This window comes from Schistocerca serialis, chromosome 5 (assembly GCF_023864345.2).
Source record: "Schistocerca serialis cubense isolate TAMUIC-IGC-003099 chromosome 5, iqSchSeri2.2, whole genome shotgun sequence".
In the NCBI taxonomy this organism is placed as follows: Eukaryota; Metazoa; Arthropoda; class Insecta; order Orthoptera; family Acrididae; genus Schistocerca; species Schistocerca serialis.
In genome coordinates this window covers 356,632,855-356,652,112 of record NC_064642.1, presented here as the reverse complement: position 1 = coordinate 356,652,112, position 19,258 = coordinate 356,632,855, and the positions used below count along the sequence as shown (strand labels likewise).

The window sequence follows — 19,258 nt, the reverse complement described above, 5'->3', positions numbered from 1 at the left end:
AATCATCTGATTATGATTGGAGAATAAGAACAGCTCTAAAAAGAGAATGCATTGAATGTTTGCATCCTTACAGAAAAGAACTGCTACTGTTTTTCCATCCTTTATGAGCCTGTCAAGCATCTCATCAGTGACGTCCTCTATCTCATCTTTTTCTAACTGATCTACCAGCCATTCTAAGATTTCATCCTCATTTTCAAGATTCCCTGTAACATTTAAAATTATTTTAAAACAGATCTAAAAACATTAAATTAAATACATAGAGCAGAATGGCATGCATATGCATATATTTACTAGATACCATCATAAACATTTGGAATTCCCTTCTCAAAGTAAACAATTGCAGGAACGTCATCTATGCCAAATTCTTTAGCAGCTGTATCATCATCAATTTTCACAAACTGTATACCATGTCGATCACAGTCATCATCAATGGTTTCCAGATCTGTTAGAACCTGCATCGATTCCTCATCATCATTGTCATCTGAAACGATAAATTTAATGAAATGAAATGCTTAAAAGGCAATAAACATAACAAATTACAGAGGTTTTAAAACATTTGATCACATCTTTTTGTATACAGAGTCCACCAGAAAAATGTATACACTCTTTGTCAGGTTGTATCGAGATATCGGTATTGTTGTCTGATTTGAGCTACGAGTGTGTTGTAGTATTGTCTTTGGCTCAACAGATGTTAGTACTTTCATCTCAGTATTGTCCGCCCCTGGTAGCTGAGTGGTCAGCGTGATGGAATGCCATGCCTAACGGCCCGGGTTTGATTCCCAGCTGGGTTGGAGATTTTCTCCACTCAGGGACTGGGTGTTGTGTTGTCCTTATCATCATCATTTCATCCCCATTAACTTGCAAGTCACCGACATGGCATCAACTTGAAAGATCAGCACCAGGCGAACGGTCTACCCGGCGGGAGGCCCTAGCCACATGGCATTTTTCCATCTCGGTATTGAGAAAACAAGATAATTAGAGGTCGCTTGACATTCAAGCAATGAAAATGTATTGTGAAGTGGTTTTTCAAATTTGATAATGCCATTGAAGTGCAATGTCAGTGGAGGCGGAAGTTTGAAACAGAAACTGCCAATGCATCATTGACAAGTTTGAATTGCATGGAACGATTTGTAATATTCACAAAGGAAGATCAGGAAGACTGCGTGCAGCTACAAGTCCTGCTTCATGGCCTCTCATATTGTAAACATTTGTTAATTCTCCACAGAAGTCTGCAACGCAATGTGCACGAGAAGTGGGAGTTAGCAGTACAAATGTACGAAGAATTCTGAAAGCTGCAAAGTGGAAAGTTTACATTCCACGATTACTGGACGCAATTAATGATGACGATCGTGATCGCCGTATGCAATTTTGCGAATGGCACCAGCAAATGGTAACTGAAGGTGAACAATTTGTGATGAAGGTAGCGTGGAGTGACGAAGAACAATTTAAACTTAATGGAATCGTGAATTGGTATAACGTGTATATAGAGCATGGAAAATCCACATGTTTATGTGGACAAAGCAGTCAATCTACCAGGGGTTCATGTGTGGTGTGGACTATCATCTAGGGGCTTAGTAGGAACCTTTTTCTTTAATGCTACAGTCACTGGAGAAGTGTACCTGGAAATGTTATGCACATCAATTTTTCCAGGTATACATGCACTTTTTGGAGCTGATGAAGAGGTCTTCTACCAACAGGATGGGACCCACCACACTACCACCTAACCGTACAAGCTGTCCTGGATGACAATTTTCCAGGGCACTGGATTGGATGAAGATGGCCCATTGAGTTCCCTCCATGGTCGCCAGATATAGCACCTACGGACATTTATTTGTGGGGAACTGTGAAAGATAACGTCTATCAACGTAAGCCACACATGCTGGAGGGACTTTGCCAGGAGATTACAGCAACATGTGCAGCTATCTCCCTGTAACATTGACTGATGCAGTTGCAGCGACCGCTCATCATTATGTTATGTGTATAGCCGCCGACGGTGAACATTTTGAACATTTAAAATAACCTTGTGCTAAACTGAAGGTTGTACAACATGTGTGATCAATTACTAAATGTATAATAAACACATAAGTAATACTTTTCATTCCTTAAAGTTTTCTGACAGACTCTGCATATTAAAATTTGTATTCTGCAGAACTTATATTTTTCCATCCTGTCAGGAATAACTCTGTTACAACAGTACTACTGTAACCTGATCAACTCACTGACACAAATTTTGAGTTATTTTATAGCTGAAGATTGTGACCGGGTAATAAATAGAATGGAATGAACTAACATTTATATATTGTGAATCTCCTCATACTGGGGAGCTACATGAAAAAATACCAATCTATTATGCTATAGTTGGCTGAGTTGTTTATCTAGCACATCGAAAAACATCTTTTTGTTATCTGCTTAGTGTCACACTCTTCACATTGTTGTGAGAAGTGGATTCTTAACATAAATACACCACATATATAACACTACTAGATAGAACTGGTTATTTCATTTGTAAAGTGAGTGCTGATGTGATCTGCAACCAGGGGGATCTGCAATGAATTGACGCATGGTGCAGGGAATGGCAACTGAATCTCAATGTAGACAAGTGTAATGCGCTACGAATACATAGAAAGAAAGATCCTTTATCATTTAGCTACAATATAGCAGGTCAGCAACTGGAAGCAGTTAATTCCATAAATTATCTGGGAGTAGGCATCAGGAGTGATATAAAATGGAATGACCATATAAAATTAATCGTCGATAAGACAGATGCCAGACTGAGATTCATTGGAAGAATCCTGAGGAAATGCAGTCCGAAAACAAAGGAAGCAGGTTACAGGAAGAGATACAGAAGATCCAACGGAGAGCAGTGAGCTTCGTTACAGGATCATTTGGTAACCGCGAAAGCGTTACGGATATGATAGGTAAACTCCAGTGGAAGACTCTGCAACAGAGACGCTCAGTAGCTTGATACGGGCTTTTGTTGAAGTTTCGAGAACATACCTTCACCGAGGAGTCAAGCAGTATATTGTTCCCTCCTACGTATATTTCGCGAACAGACCATGAGGATAAAATCAGAGAGATTAGAGCCCACATGGAGGCATATCGACAATCTTTCTTTCCACGAACAATACGAGACTGGAATAGAAGGGAGAACTGATACAGGTACTCAAGGTACCCTCCGCCCCACACCATCAGGTGGCTTGCGGAGTATGGATGTAGATGTAGATGTAGATACATGCTTCAGTATGTAGTGAACAGCACTCTATATAATTAGTTTCATGTCTTTTTCATTATTAACAGGAGGAATTGTGAATCCTTACACACACTAACCCCTCTTTCCCTGGCCAAAGAAAGTAAGGGTGCTGTATCCTGCTACTATAGGTCCGATCCACGTATGATGGGGGTTCACGCATGTCAATGCATGGACAGCAATTGCATTGCTGACAATTCCAAGCAACAGTTGTGGTATGTGAATGCACGTACTTTTTTCTGCTTGAAGAAAGTGTCTATCCTGCAAATTACATCTTCCACTTACTTACGCAGAATTTATCACTTAATACCACAATCAGCAATGTCAACTCACAATAAATGAAATCTAAATTCACTAAGCAACTTGCTACAATCACCTTTAATGCTTGCATTAGCTATGTCATTCACAGCAAAGCGCTCAGAGCATAGTGAATGCTTATTAGCTGTCAGAGTATATGTGACACTGGTGTGTGCAGAACATGCCTGAACTTGACCACCATCATTCATGACTCCAACTATAGTGCATTTTAATGTGAGTGCAACATGTGTACTTAAATCAATAGCCAACTGTATCAGTGCAGACCAGCCACAAGAGGCCACATGTGGGAAGCGTGCACACAGCGTGGCCTCTGCTACAGGCGACTCACACCTACACACATGCAGAGCAGTGCTGACTCACTCCCACTGTGTTCTTTTAGTTTTTACTGCTCACATTAGTTGCTCTGTGTGTCATGTATGTTGCACCTTCTGTATGTTTATTTTGTCTTGTTATGGGTGGAGTCACAAGAGGCTTTTTTCGGTTATTGTTCAGAGGTTTATGAATAAACCCATCTTCTTCATACCTTCTGTATGTTTATTTTGTCTTGTTATGGGTGGAGTCACAAGAGGCTTTTTTCCGTTATTGTTCAGAGGTTTATGAATAAACCCATCTTTGTGTTACTTGGATTGGTTTCATGTATTACTTGATTATTCCATGAATGGCGCTGAGTTTGGAATGGTTTCTGCTGTGTAGTATTTAAGTGCTGTTTCATCAGCCTTAGTCATTATGGATGTCGTGCTAGTGGCCGTGATTGTACAGCTTACTTCAGTAGTGACCAATTTATCAGCATTCAACTACCACTGCAAGGCTACGCATGTCATGGGGCGCACGAGCTGAATTCTATCGATGACAAAAGAAAGCAAACCTGTCATACAGGGCCTGGGCAGCTAAACTTCTTAGCCATAAGTGTCAATTCATTACTGATACCTATAATGACCCTTATGCAGACTCTATGGTGCAAGACGCAATTATCTGGTTAGTTCTGGATAGGGTAGTGAACCAGAAGGCTTTACTTTGTGAAACTGACACCTCACCCCCCCCCCCCCCCCCTCCCCAATGGCAGAGGTTTTGCAAATAGCACAATCTTTTGATGTTTCTTGGGTGACCAAACGCAAAAGTGGGCAATGCGGCAGTAGTGTTAAAAGGCGTGTCCACCAAGGCAAGACATATCTTGCATGAGAAAGTGGCAGTGGCGGTAGTAAACATGATGGCCCATTGTTGAGGAAAACAAGGTTGGCCCAAGTGGCTGTGGCAGCCAAACTGTCATCATTCTCTGTTTCCATCATGTCTTTTCTGTTCTGTCCAGCAAGAAAGTTTTGCATGCCCTAAGCACTGGGTTACTTCTTATGCTTGCCCAAAGAGAGGCCACATCATCTCCGTGTGTTGTTCACTGAAGATTGCTAAGGATATGGACATGGATGTGAACTGTGCAACTCCTATGCTTGTGACTTCTCCCAATTTGTTTATCAAGTTAAGTGTTTCTCGCCAAGTGCTCTCGCTACTGGTCAACACAGGTGCTGCACTGACACTATTGAATTCTCAAACCTATGTGTGTTTAGCCTCACTGTTGTTGACACCGGTCACGTGGAAGCTGGTAAGCTATAACAAACAGAACATTGTGCTGTTGGGACAATTAACAGCATCTACCTCTTGCAAGTCAGTGGTTCGTTTCATTACATTTCTGGTGGCTGCTGATGCCAGTGTTGAGAACTTGTTCGATGTAGAGGCATTTCAGGCTTTTGGATTTTCTATCACTGATGCAGTTCACCTTGAGTCTAATCAGCTACTGTATTGTCAATTGGAAACACTGTTTGAGGAGTTATCGGACTTGTTTTTAGGAAATAAAGGATGTGCTCTGTCAGTGTAGTCTGAAATTCCTGCTGCCCTGAGAGATCAAGCGAAAGTAGACTTGGACATACTTCAATCTAGAGTTGGTGCAACCTGTTATGGCTAGTGAACGGTTGTCTCCACTGGTTGTAGTTCGGAAGCCGTCGGGGAAACTTCACCACTGTGGCAACTTCAGCACTACTGTCAATGTGCAGTCGATCACGGATGTGTATCATCTCCCACACCAGGAGGAGTTGTCGGTGAAAAGATCAGGTGGCCAGTACTTTTCTAAAATGGATTTGTCTGAAGCATATCTGCAGGTTCCTGTGGATGCAGAGTTTTGGTGAATTCCGGTTTTGAATACTCCTTTTGTTCTCTATCAATATTTGCAACTTCCTTTTGGTGTGGCTAGTGCTCCTGCTATTTTCCAATGATTTTTATACCAATTAATTATGCCTGTCCCAGTTTGTATTAATCATCTGGATGATTATGTTGTCACGGGCTTCTCCATGGCCAATAACTCGATTGAAAAATTTGCACACTTTGCTTTCTATCTTACAGTCTGCAGGACTACAGTGTCACCTCACAAATTCTCATTTTTTTCAACCTTCTATTTTATTTGGGGTTCGATGTCTTGTGGAGTGGAATTCAACCTCTGTCAGACCACATCTCCACCACTATATCTATGCCTAGTCCCTCGTCCACAAGGGAGCTTCAGGCCTTCCTAGGGAAGATATCCTACTACCATAATTCCTGATGGGGGTGGCCCATCTGTTACATGCCTTGTTATGCAAGAATGTACCTTTTTGCTGGAGCCTAGATTGTGAACGTGTGTTTCAAATTTTGAAATCCAAACTATTCTTGGCCCCTTGTTTAGCTATGTTCTCTCTGGACAAGCACATAGTTTTGGTGACTGACACATCACAGTACAGCCTTGGCACAGTCCTAGTGCACTGGTATGCCAATGGTTCTCAACGACCTGCTGCTTTCACCTCTAAATCTTTCACACCGTTACTCTCAGGTGGAAAAAGAATCTCTTGCCATACTCTATGCTCTCTGGAAATTTCTTTTCTTTTTTTTTTCTTTTTTGCATATGACTCCAAGTTTCACATTATTACTGACAATAAATCCTTAATTTCCTTGTTTAAACCACACACTTCTTTGCCTGACAAGGCAGCACACCACCTATGACACTGGGTGCTGTTCTTGTCTTGCTCCAATTACGAAATCCTTTTTAGACCTATATCTAAACATGGCAATGCAGATGCCTTGTCTCACCTTCCTGTGGGTCCTGATCCAGAATTTGATCATGAAGAACTGCTTTGCTTCCATCTTGATAATAAAACGCAGACCACTGTTGAGGTTTTTCCAATAATGAGATAGCGCATAGCAGCTGTTGTTGGCACTCACCCAGTTCTCCATCAGATTGTTCAGTCTGTTCAATAGGGCTCCCCAGATAAACCACCTGTTTTGGCTTCGGAACCCCTCTGCAATTATTTTTCCTTAAGGTGTCACCTCTCTGTTTTGCTGTTGTTCTCAGAAAACCTCTCCCAGAGTAGTCATTACCAATGTGTCACAGTGCGAGGTTCTACATCTTCTCTACCAGGACCACTAAAGAGTTTCACACATTAAATTAGCTATGAGACTTGTCTTTTGGCGAGAGGTTGACAGTGGAATTGTCTGTTTTGTAGCAGCTTATGAGCAGTTTGCTTGATGACAGGCAGCTTCCTAAGCATCTTTGGCCCCTGGCCTGCTCCTCGCTAGCCATGGAAATGGACTTTAAGGGTCCGTTCTTGAATTCCTATTGGTTATTGGTGGTAGATACATTTTCCTTGTTTCATTACATTTTCTGCGTGCATCAATGTTGACTGAGGCCACTATTCATACACTTTTGAGAGTTTCGAATAATAGGCTCCACAATTCAATTGTTTTGTTCCTGTCATGGTATTTGTCATGTTATGGCTCCACCATTCCACCCTCAATCAAATGGCGATTTGGAACTACTAGTAAATACGTCCCAAATGAAAATGTTTGCTGTGTATTCTTTGCTGGACAATGCTCTTCTCTGTTTTCTGAGATCTATCACTTTGCTCCCATGGAGGTGTGAACCCCGGCTGAGTTGCTCCACAGCCAGCAGCCAAACATGCACCTCCACCTTCTATGGCCTACACTGCACCTGCTGTGGTCAGGTTCATCCAGCTGCTTTGCGCTGTGATTTGTTGCTGACCCTGAGGATATCGCTCACTGTTGTCTGCCACTGGGAACACCGTGTTTGTGACATCTATGTGGGCTGGTGGCATGCCACTTTGATTAGTTGTGCCCCCCTCATCACTAGAAGCTATTGGTTCACAGGTGGGATCCCCATCATCGCAGTCCACACCACTGCCCTCTGCCTTGAGCCCATCGTCACCTGCTGTGAAGGGGCCCGCATCACATTGGCTGCCTCCTCCATGTACAACACCCCGCGTTTCCACCTTCCCGGCACCGGACGCCAGTGTGTCTCTGGCCATGGGTCCATTGCCACAGCCTGCTGTTCCAGTCAGGCCACCTCCACTATCCCCCTCATCATCACTGCCTCACCCATCATCGCTGGTGAGTCCAGCCCTATCTCTTCCACACATGGACCTGCCTGCTGATGACGACACAGAGATAGCAATGGCACCATCCTCCCTGGTGCTGTCGTATGGTGCCACACAAGTCCACACCCTTGGGTGTGCCCACATCTCCACATGTTCCAGCCTATGTTCCGGTGAGCACCCAGCAAACTGTCCCATCCCCACCATCAGCAGCAGCTGCAACTGCTCTGGATCCAATGGACTTGTCTCTTGTCGAGCCACTGGTGTCTCCCCCGTCGTCTGGGCACCCTCTTTGCACGAGAGAGAGGTATGCTGTAACCTGCTACCAGTGGTTGCTGAAAGTAGTGTTGCCATGTGTGTATTAAAATCAACTGCCAACAGTATCAGGACAGGCCAGCCACTTGAGGCCACTGGTAGGGAGTGTGGACACGGCACAATTTCTGCCCTATCATCACGGGGAACTCACACCTATATGTGCAAGGAACAGTGCTGACACACTTTCACTCTGTTCTTTTAGTTTGTACAGTTCACATCAGTTGTTCTGTGTATCGCTTACTTTGCACCTTCTGCATGTTTCTTTTGTCTTGTTGCATGTGGAGTCACAAGAGGCTTTTTCCATTATTGTTCAAAGGTTAATGAATGAAGCCATATTTGTGTTACTTGGTTACAACAAAGTAAAAGTTATAATACAGCCAACAGAATTGTTTTGGGGTCTGTTATGAACACAGAAAGAAGAAACTTCATTTAAAGCACTCTTTGATGTGGACAATCCATCTTGAAAGGTTTGTCAGCAATTTACCATATTTGACATTTAAGATTTAAGGTCATGCAGGAATTCAAGCATGCAGAAACAGAATCCTATAGGGAAGAAATCATTTGGGATGTTATTAAGTCAGATATAACACATGCAGCCACAGGCTTATTAGGAATAAGGAAGTTAAGAGACAAGGAAGCCTTGGATAACCCCAACATTATTGGAACAAAGGGATGAATTAAAAGAAAAAAGCCCTGATCAATATAAAGCAATAAAAAACAATACAACTACAATGTATCACTTGGAGAAAAGGGAAGTGGCTGCAAAAATTTAGCAAAGAAATAGAAGATGACTTTCAATATGGAAAACAGGCTGAAGCTTACTGTGTGACATACAAGATGTAAGTAACATATGGAAGGAGTATACCAAAGACCCATATACTAGTACTGAAATTGGAAGTTTAGATGAGTATACTAAAGATGAAAAACCAATCAAAAGAAGAGTTCTTTTTCGCTTTAAATAGGTTGCAATCAAATAAAGCAACAGATACAGAAGAAATTCCTGCAGAACTCCTACAAAACAGTAGTGATCATCAAAACTAAATTATTTGGTGAGTTCTATGAAGAGGGTATAACATCATCTGACATCACAAAAAGTAGAACTATTGCATTACCCAAGAGGGCAAGTGCAAAGGACTGTACAAACTATAAAACACTGCCCCTTCTGTCACCTGTCTTTGAATTGGCTCAGTTTTCTATACTCATACATTATAGGGATTAGAGAAATTTGACTGAAACACAGCTTGCACTTGTGTGGCTGCAACTGATTTCACCCACTCATTCTACTTCAGATTGCTTTTATGATTGATACTGAATAGTTAGCTGATGTAACTCTTTTCATAGATATGTTACTGAAGCAATGATATAAAAATATGGGCTTCTTTTTCATTTAATGTATATATTCTTTCCATTATTTGAGTTCTTTACATTGAGATTCATTGTCATTCACTACACCAAGAGCAAATTTTTTATATATAATCTTTTATACTTCCACTGCTTCCACGTAATTTACACAACAACAACAATGCAATTGAATAATCTGGAAGCTACTGACTCAGTTTAACAGATCAATTGTTAAAACTGTGGAAGTTCATTAATACTTCATTGTTGCAAGTGTGCAGTTATTTGACATTCTGTTAAAAATTTATTGTCTAGGATAAGATTAGTATTGTATTATATTGTATTGTACTTTATTTCATATTTTCTTTGATCAGTGTGTCATATCTTCAATGTATTAAAAAAAATGCCCTCCACAAAAACTGCTCTACTGCCAACTTTATTTGTAAAAGCCAGCAAATCTCTCAAGATGGAATCCTTGAAGGGGAAAGTGCAAAAATTCTCACTATTATCCTAGTAAACCCTTGTCCCATTACTTCTGCACAGCATAGGTTACACAAGTGCTACAGGACAAGGAAAAAAAGAATAGGTTTAACATGTCATAATGTTAACATCCAATATAAACCAAAAAAGGAAAACATACATATACACATTCTTACATGATACATTTAGTTGATTCATGAACATTTGTAGAAAAATTACTGATTTTGTATATTTAGAAACTCTTGTACATAACAAAAGCAGTGCTTTACTAGGGATGCCTTTAATTGATTCTTGAATACTGGCTCTTGAGAAATTTTTATTTGTTCTAGTTTGTAATTGTATAAAATTATGTCACAGTGGATTACACTTTTCTGATAAGATAATGTACTGGAGAAACTGAGCTGACCTTAATTCCATCTTTTAAGCCATGACTTATCTTTAGTGCTCTTTTTTCAAAGTGCAATGTTTTTTTCAACTTGTTACTCACGTGTGTATTTCATTTCAAGTCCTGCTGAATTCACAGTCCCAAAACTTTCTTGGCACTAACATTTTCTATAATTTTTTATTTTAATGTTGATCAGATTGATAAGTTAAAGATGAGACATAACTTTAATTTGTGTTGTATGTATTGGAATAGGATTTTCTGCTGTCAACTGCAAACTTTCTATGCTAGATGCAGAGAGTAATGTAGTACTGTATTAGAAAATAGTATAGATTTTTTTAGGCTTACATGTCCAATGAGGCCATACACATAACTCAGAAAGAGTGATGGGCCCAGGATTGAACCCTGAGGAACTACGTTTTTTACTGGTAACTCGCTTGAAAATAAAATGCTGTGTCTCATTCCATTCTGAACTTTTGACTCATAAGGCTGTGCTACCTTCTGTCTACTGTTTTCTAGAAATAAACACAACAATCTGTGTGCTACATGTCTTATATGCACTGCATAAAAAACGGAACAACTCTTTCACTTTAAGCATAGATGATAAATCTATAGATTGGTAGCAAACACAATATTTTTAGGAATGAACACTGTCAACTAACATGGAGTGAAAATACAAATATCAAAAAGAACGTCTTCAGCATGCTATGCTCTTAGGATGTTAGCATCAGCCATAATTCTCATTGCTAAGTTGACTCTTACATTTTCTTTCTTGAAGTGACATTTTGCTTTACAAATGAGGTTTTCTACCTCTGTATCTAGTGTACCTGAACCGTGTATCCAGTATACACAAGACATGTTATCAGCATACATGATAATATGGTGACTGTTGTTTAGGATTCTTCAGAAGTAATTCACGCAACATAAACAGGAAATGAGATAAAATATTGCCTTGAGATATAGCAAAATTTATATGGCATTTGCTATCCTTGATTTTTGTTCATTCAATTACCTCTCCACTCTAGAGAGAGCTTCTGAATGCTGTTGCATGTTTCCTAAAAGTGTTAGCCATATCTCTTATTTCACAATGTTTTCTTTCATTAACATCTCATTCTCAAATATGAATGTAGCAGTCTAAAAAATTTCTGTTTTGCATCCTAACTGTGCTTTGCCAACAATACCTTGCAGACTGGCTGAAGTTCATGCAGCAACCTTATCTATTGCCTTCATTGTGTAATAAGCATCCATTATTCTTATTAGGAAAATAAATTACATAGAAACAATGAATTTTACTTTTCACTTACAGAAGAGGACGACCAGGTTATCTATGGAAGAAATAAGTGTCTCCAGTGTTTTGGAGGTGACATCCTCAATGACATCTTCTTCATCACCTGTAGATTTATTTTGCACAAGCCATTCCAGCACATCTTCTTCTTTTGTTAGGTCACCTGTATATATAGAGAGTATATAGAGAGTACAATCTAGCTTCTGCACCATTTCAGTGCAGTAATGTGTTCATTGTAAATAAGTATTATAGTAGTTGTACTACACGTTTATTACGTTATAAATAAATAAAAAACTTTTGTATTTTAAATTCAGTGCATTACTATTTGTAAAATGACTCTTTCATAGAGTGTTCATTAAAAAATGACGATCATCCCACTTGGGACCTGCGGAATGGTTCATTAGCTTATTTGTTTTAGTTGTAAATATTTGTCATGTATTGTTGTTTTTCTGACATGTTCTACATCCTGGCAGACCTCCTCACTACGGATCAATTGGAATGAAAGTAAATCTAATCTAATCTAGAGAGTTGACAAGCAACTGAATGTGGGTTTTACATTTTGAAATTTTAGTCAAGATATCACTTAAGTAAAATAAAGGATCAGCCCAGAAAGACAACACACTGAATGCCTCTCAATATAAAGTACTAAGAAACTGCAAATTAATTTTTGACTTCCTTACATTTATGGGTGATTTTTATACATACGAGGGCAGTTCAATAAGTAATGCAACACATTTTTTTTTCTCGGCCAATTTTGGTTGAAAAAACCGGAAACTTCTTGTGGAATATTTTCAAACATTCCCGCTTCGTCTCGTATAGTTTCATTGACTTCCGACTGGTGGCAGCGCTGTACGGAGCTGTTAAAATGGCGTCTGTAACGGATGTGCGTTGCAAACAACGGGCAGTGATCGAGTTTCTTTTGGCGGAAAACCAGGGCATCTCAGATATTCATAGGCGCTTGCAGAATGTCTACGGTGATCTGGCAGTGGACAATAGCACGGTGAGTCGTTGGGCAAAGCGTGTGTCATCATCGCCGCAAGGTCAAGCAAGACTGTCTGATCTCCCGCGTGCGGGCCGGCTGAGCACAGCTGTGACTCCTGCAATGGCGGAGCGTGCGAACACACTCGTTCGAGATGATCGACGGATCATCATCAAACAACTCAGTGCTCAACTTGACATCTCTGTTGGTAGTGCTGTCACAATTGTTCACCAGTTGGGATATTCAAAGGTTTGTTCCCGCTGGGTCCCTCGTTGTCTAACCGAACACCATAAAGACCAAAGGAGAACCATCTGTGCGGAATTGCTTGCTCGTCATGTGGCTGAGGGTGACAATTTCTTGTCAAAGATTGTTACAGGCGATGAAACATGGGTTCATCACTTCGAACCTGAAACAAAGCGGCAATCAATGGAGTGGTGCCACACCCACTCCCCTACCAAGAAAAAGTTTAAAGCCATACCCTCAGCCGGTAAAGTCATGGTTACAGTCTTCTGGGACGCTGAAGGGGTTATTCTGTTCGATGTCCTTCCACATGGTCAAACGATCAACTCTGACGTGTATTGTGCTACTCTTCAGAAATTGAAGAAACGACTTCAGCGTGTTCGTTCTCACAAAAATCGGAACGAACTTCTCCTTCTTCATGACAATGCAAGACCTCACACAAGTCTTCGCACCCGAGAGTAGCTCACAAAACTTCAGTGGACTGTTCTTCCTCATGCACCCTACAGCCCCGATCTCGCACCGTCGGATTTCCATATGTTTGGCCCAATGAAGGACGCAATCCGTGGGAGGCACTACGCGGATGATGAAGAAGTTATTGATGCAGTACGACGTTGGCTCCGACATCGACCAGTGGAATGGTACCGTGCAGGCATACAGGCCCTCATTTCAAGGTGGCGTAAGGCCGTAGCATTGAAAGGAGATAACGTTGAAAAATAGTGTTGTGTAGCTAAAAGATTGGGGAATAGCCTGGTGTATTTCAATGCTGAATAAAACAACCCCTGTTTCAGAAAAAAAATGTGTTGCATTACTTATTGAACTGCCCTCGTAATATGCACCAAAATATTCCTGAGAAATTTTTTTTTTTTTTTCACCGTATGATACAGGTGTTCTTAATTTACCTTGTGGTTTAAGTTTTTATAATGATTCAGAAAATATTGTTCTTGTGAAACACAACTAGTCTGTATACACAGGAAGGAATGAGTGCTATTGACAGGGTATTTCTCGGTTTCTACAAGTTTCTGACACCATTCTTCGCAAGGGACTTCCAAACAAATTGCAAGCCTATGGAGTATTGTCTCAGTTATGTGCTTTCTTGTCAGAAAGGACATAATTTATAGCAACTGATAGACAGTCATAGAATAAAACAGAAATGATGAAATGATATCTGGCCTTCCTCAAGGAAGTGTTATAGGCTCTCTGCTGTTCCTAATCTATATATAAATGATTTCAGAGAGAATCTGAGCAGTCCTCTTTGATTGTTTGCACATGATGATGTCATTTACTCTTTAGTAAAGTCAGCAGGAAGATCAAAACTAAATTTTGTAATGACATAGACACAATAGCTGTATGTGCAAAAGTGTCAAGAGTCAGTGAATAAGGAGAAGTGTACGTGTCAGGTCATCAATATGAGCATGAAAAGTTTTCCATTATATTTCTCTTACATGATAAACCACACAAATCTAAATGCTGTCAATTCAACTAAATACCAAGGGATAACAGTTACAAATGACTTAAATTGGAACAATTGTACAAATAATGTTGTGGGGAAGGCAAACCAAAGACTGCATTTTATTGGCAGAAGATGCAGTAGGTCTACCAGAGAGACTGCCTGCACTAAGCTTGTCTGTCCTCTGCTAGAGTACTGCTGTATGGTACGGGATCCTCACCAGATAAGATAAAAAAAGAAGGACATTGAAAAAGACCAAAGACGGCTAGTTTTGCATTATCATGAAATAGGTGAGAGTTTCATTGATATGATATGCAAGTTGGGGTGGTAATCATTAAAACAAAGGCATGTACCATTGCAGCAAGAGCTTGTCACAAAATTTCAATCACCAACTTTCTCTTCAGAATACGAAATACCATGCCGTTGTCCACATAAATAGGGAGAAATAATCATTGTAATAAAATACTAGAAATCAGAGCTTACACAGAAAGATTTAAGTGTTTGCTATTCGCGTTCACTGTTCAAGAGTGGAACAATGGTAGAGAGATAGCTTGAAGGTGGTTTGATGAACCTTCAGCCAGGCATTTAATTGTGAATTGCAGAGTAATGATGTAATGTAATTGAAGAGATAAATATATACTTACCAGGCAGTGGCAGGAGAACACACATTTAAAAGTATTTAAATTTGCAATCTTTCACAGCCAGTGGTTCTTCCTTCTGGCAGAAGCATTTGGAGAGGAAGGAAGAGGGGTAAAGGAAAAGGACTGGTGAGGTTTAGCAAATGAGGAGAGTTCTCTCCCAGAGTCAGGGGAGACTTACCAGACGGGACGAGAAGGAAAGACTGATTGTTGGAGAGTGCACTGGATGAGATTTGAAATGCTTAAATGTGGGAGATAGGGTAATGCCCAAGACAGAGATTACTGTGAAACACAGTGCATCGGATCACCACATTGTGTACCATGATTCATCACTCCACAAACATTTTTCCACTGTTCAGTTGTCCCATGTTTATGCTCCTTACACCAAGTGAGGCGTCGTTTGGCATTTACCGGCGTGATGTGTGGCTTATGGGCACCTCCCACCTATCTTGTCATAGTACCTGCAGTGGATCCTGATACAGTTTGGAATTCCTCTGTGATGATCTGGATAGATGCCTGCCTATTACACATTATGACCCTCTTCAACTGTCGGCGGTCTCTGCCACTCAACAGACAAAAGGACGGCGTGTATGCCTTTTGTGCTATATGTGTCCCTTCACGTTTCCACTTCACTATCACATCAGAAACAGTGGACCTAGAGATCATTAGGAGTGTGGAAATCTCACTTACAGATTTATGACACAAATAACACCCAGTCACCTGACCACGTGAGTTTCGCAGAGTGCCCAATGTCTAATGACTACTGAGGTCACTAGAGTACCTGGCAGTAGGTGGCAGCACAATGCATCTAATATGAAAAACATATGTTTTAGGGGGTGTCCGGATACTTTTTAATCATGTAGTGTAGATGCATGTTTAATATGGCACAAACATAGGTATTTGACTACGGTATACTAAATATCAGTGTGTAGCCACAACCTTTATTTTGCATTCAGATCCATTGGTTTTGCCAAAAAATAGCCAAATGATCAGCTTCAACATAATCTAGAGCTCAGAGGATGCTACAGATCAGTCTTATCACAACTAAAATTTAGGGCGGGGGGTCCACTATCACGTACATGTTGTTGGTAGAAGAAAACTATTAGCTAAATGACATGATTGTGGAAATGATGTGGCCTAGAAATTTCAGATGTGTTCAGAAAGCAAAGGAACAAGAATAAATAAAACAATAGTTATCGAGAATATAGGTTTGAATACAACTGTGTTTTGCTACCAATGGCCTTATTGGATGAAAAAAATGTTTATTTTAACACCACAGAACTTCACTAGGTTTGATCATATTGGAAGAAGTATCCCATTTCCCTCATCTGACTTGCATGCCCGCTAACAAAGTAATATTAAAAAACAAATAAATAAAAAATAAAAATCTTTTGTTCCCAGCCATCCAGGCTACTGTGCAAATTAGCAGCAGCTGAACACTGGCAATTATGCAACAGGTGAAATTAGTATTAATTAACTTTGAAAATATGGTTCCAAACAAAATGCAAATCTTTGACTTTTAGTTTAATGTGGTAACATTTAATGAATGACATCACAAGCTGTATATCATGGCTAATACCTGTGTAGTGGCAAATATTCACACTAGAGATCAACACACAAATAAAGTCTTGAATGACAATAAATTGTTAGTCATTAGCTAACTTAGAAACACTTCCCTGCCACTGAGGCAGAAAAAGGTTCTTAAAACTAATAAAATATGCTAGGTCTACTATATAGGGTATAATGAAATCTGGAATGACGAAAATTATATTTCGTATAACGAGAAAAGAATAAAAATTAAAGGATACCCTATAAACCAGATAAGAAATGTCAACCCGATATGTTCAAAAATTTACTTCCGAATGTCAGTCAAAATGTACCGATTCAAGCGTTACAGTAAAGTTGAGCTGATCACCATAAACAGTTAAGGCAGCATTTTGTCTGTTATGAAGCCATCATGCTGATAGCCCGTAGGCAGCGTTCATTTATTTATTTATTTGTTTTGATCCTCTGAATCATAGATTGTACAGAAATGCACATCATGATATAGGACAGGTCATTTGATACATATCAGGTATTTATAAGAAGAGGTACATGTCTATGAATCTATAAAATGATTAAATATTTATATCACATGTGTAATGTACTTAGGTCTCATATTTATTCTGTACCAGAATTTAGCATTTACACCAATAAAACTTACATTCAGTTATGTTACATAAGGTCAATAGTTTGGGATCCATTATGTCTATGAATCTACAAAATGATTACATGTTTATATCACATTTGTAATGTACTTAGGTCTTATATTTATTCTGTACCAGAATTTAGCATTTATACCAATAAAACTTACATTCAGTTATGTTATGTAAGGTCAATAGTTTTTGAACCATTACCTGATGTTTTTGCTGAGCAGTTCCTTATAGCAGGTTGTTTTCAAGGAATTCCTGTATGCTGTGTGGTTAATTAGGAGTGACTATAGTTTTACTTTAAATCCTTCACTTGTGTAAGGTTCTTCACTGCTATTGGGAGATGATTGTAGAGTTTTATTCCAACGCATTTGACACCTTTACTGTATAGTTTTGCTGAATGGGGAATTACTTGTAGACAGCTCTTTGACCTTGCATCATGTTGGTGCTAGTTTGAGCTTATATCTAAGTTGCTAATATTTTTCTTGGTGAAACAAAGTAGGTCCAGTATATACTGACATGGGAGCGGTAATATGTTCATATTTTGGAACAGTAGTTTACAAGATTCTTTCTGCTGTTTGAATAATATTATTCTAACTGCTTATTTCTGGAGTTTAAACAGCCTCACTGCTTCTGCACTGTGGCCCCAAAAGATAATTCTGTAGCTAAATACAGAGTGGAAAAGAGCGTAGTACATTGTGTGAGCATGCTGGCATTAACAATATTCCTCATTTGCCTAATCATGAAACATACTTTACGCAATTTGGTGCAGGTTATATCAATATGACTTTTCCATGTAACTGTGTCAGTAATGGTAACCCCCAAAAATTTGGTTTCCTTTATATAGTTGATTTAATCATCACTCAATGAGATATTTGGTACTGGTGGGTTTTTATTTTGGACTGTGTGGAAAGTGATACTAGCTGTCTTCTTTATATTTAGGAGCAGTCTGCTTGAATAAAGGGTTCGATTCCCGGGGGGATCAGGGATTTTCTCTGCCTCGTGATGGCTGGGTGTTGTGTGCTGTCCTTAGGTTAGTTAGATTTAAGTAGTTCTAAGTTCTAGGGGACTTATGACCACAGCAGTTGAGTCCTATAGTACTCAGAGCCATTTCTGCTTGAATAAAGCCATGAGTTTAGTTGTGCTGTGCTCCTGTTTATTGTTTCTGGAAGATGTTCATTTGAGTCGGATATCATAATTGTGGTATCATCAGCAAATAGGAAGGTTCTGTTATTGTGTATATTTAAGGGGAGGTCATTTACATAAAGTAAGAATAATAATGGTCCCAACTCTGAGCATTGGGGAACTCCATGTTCTGTGATTTGGGTAGATGACTGTACAGTATTAGCAATTCCTGGTCGATTGGTTACATTCATTTGGATATATTGGTTTCTGTCTTTGAGGTAGCTGCTTAATGTGCGAAAGTTAAAATTTTAAAATAAGCCTAGGGCCTATATATTTTTTCTCTTTTACACTGTAGATTTAGGGCAATTTTGCACCACGTTTAACGGCACCAAAAATTTGTAAAACTATCAGCAAGGCCTAAGGCAAGTGACGCACTAGTTAGCAACATTAATCATCATAACTTAAGCAACATTGGTGTAAGGACCAAGAAATTAGTAGTATTCATATTAATCCATTTAAACTGGCAAATAATTATAGTAGGAAAATTGCAAAAGGTGGTGGAGTCGGTATTTACCTTAGACAAGAGTTAGAATTTAAGAAGAGATGTGAAGCAGAGAACTTAAGTATTGAAAAGTGTTTTGAAGCACGTGCCGTCCAGCTATATGGCCTGATGAAAAAAGTCATAGTCATAACAGGGTATAGATCACCATGTGGAAACATAGAAGTCTTTTTTGATAAATTAGAATTGTTGCTAAATACTATTTACAAAAAAGAAACTGTGATTATTCTTTGTGGTGATTTCAATATTAATCTTCTAGTTGAAAGTCAACAAAAAAGGCAATTTTTGGACATATTAAAGAGTTTCAACATGT

The 19,258-nt window shown here is 39.5% G+C and overlaps 1 protein-coding gene across 3 annotated transcripts in view; it reads right to left on the bottom strand.

Moving 5' to 3' along the window:
* LOC126482333 (uncharacterized) overlaps positions 1-19,258 on the bottom strand; it is a 488,737-nt gene that overhangs the window by 300,155 nt on the left and 169,324 nt on the right. For all 3 annotated transcript variants that reach the window (XM_050106394.1, XM_050106396.1, XM_050106395.1), the window contains 3 exons: positions 11,788-11,931; positions 299-481; positions 72-203 (listed from right to left, as the gene is read on the bottom strand). In XM_050106394.1, the coding sequence (XP_049962351.1) occupies positions 72-203; positions 299-481; positions 11,788-11,931 (459 nt within the window). The remainder of the gene's footprint in view (positions 1-71; positions 204-298; positions 482-11,787; positions 11,932-19,258) is intronic.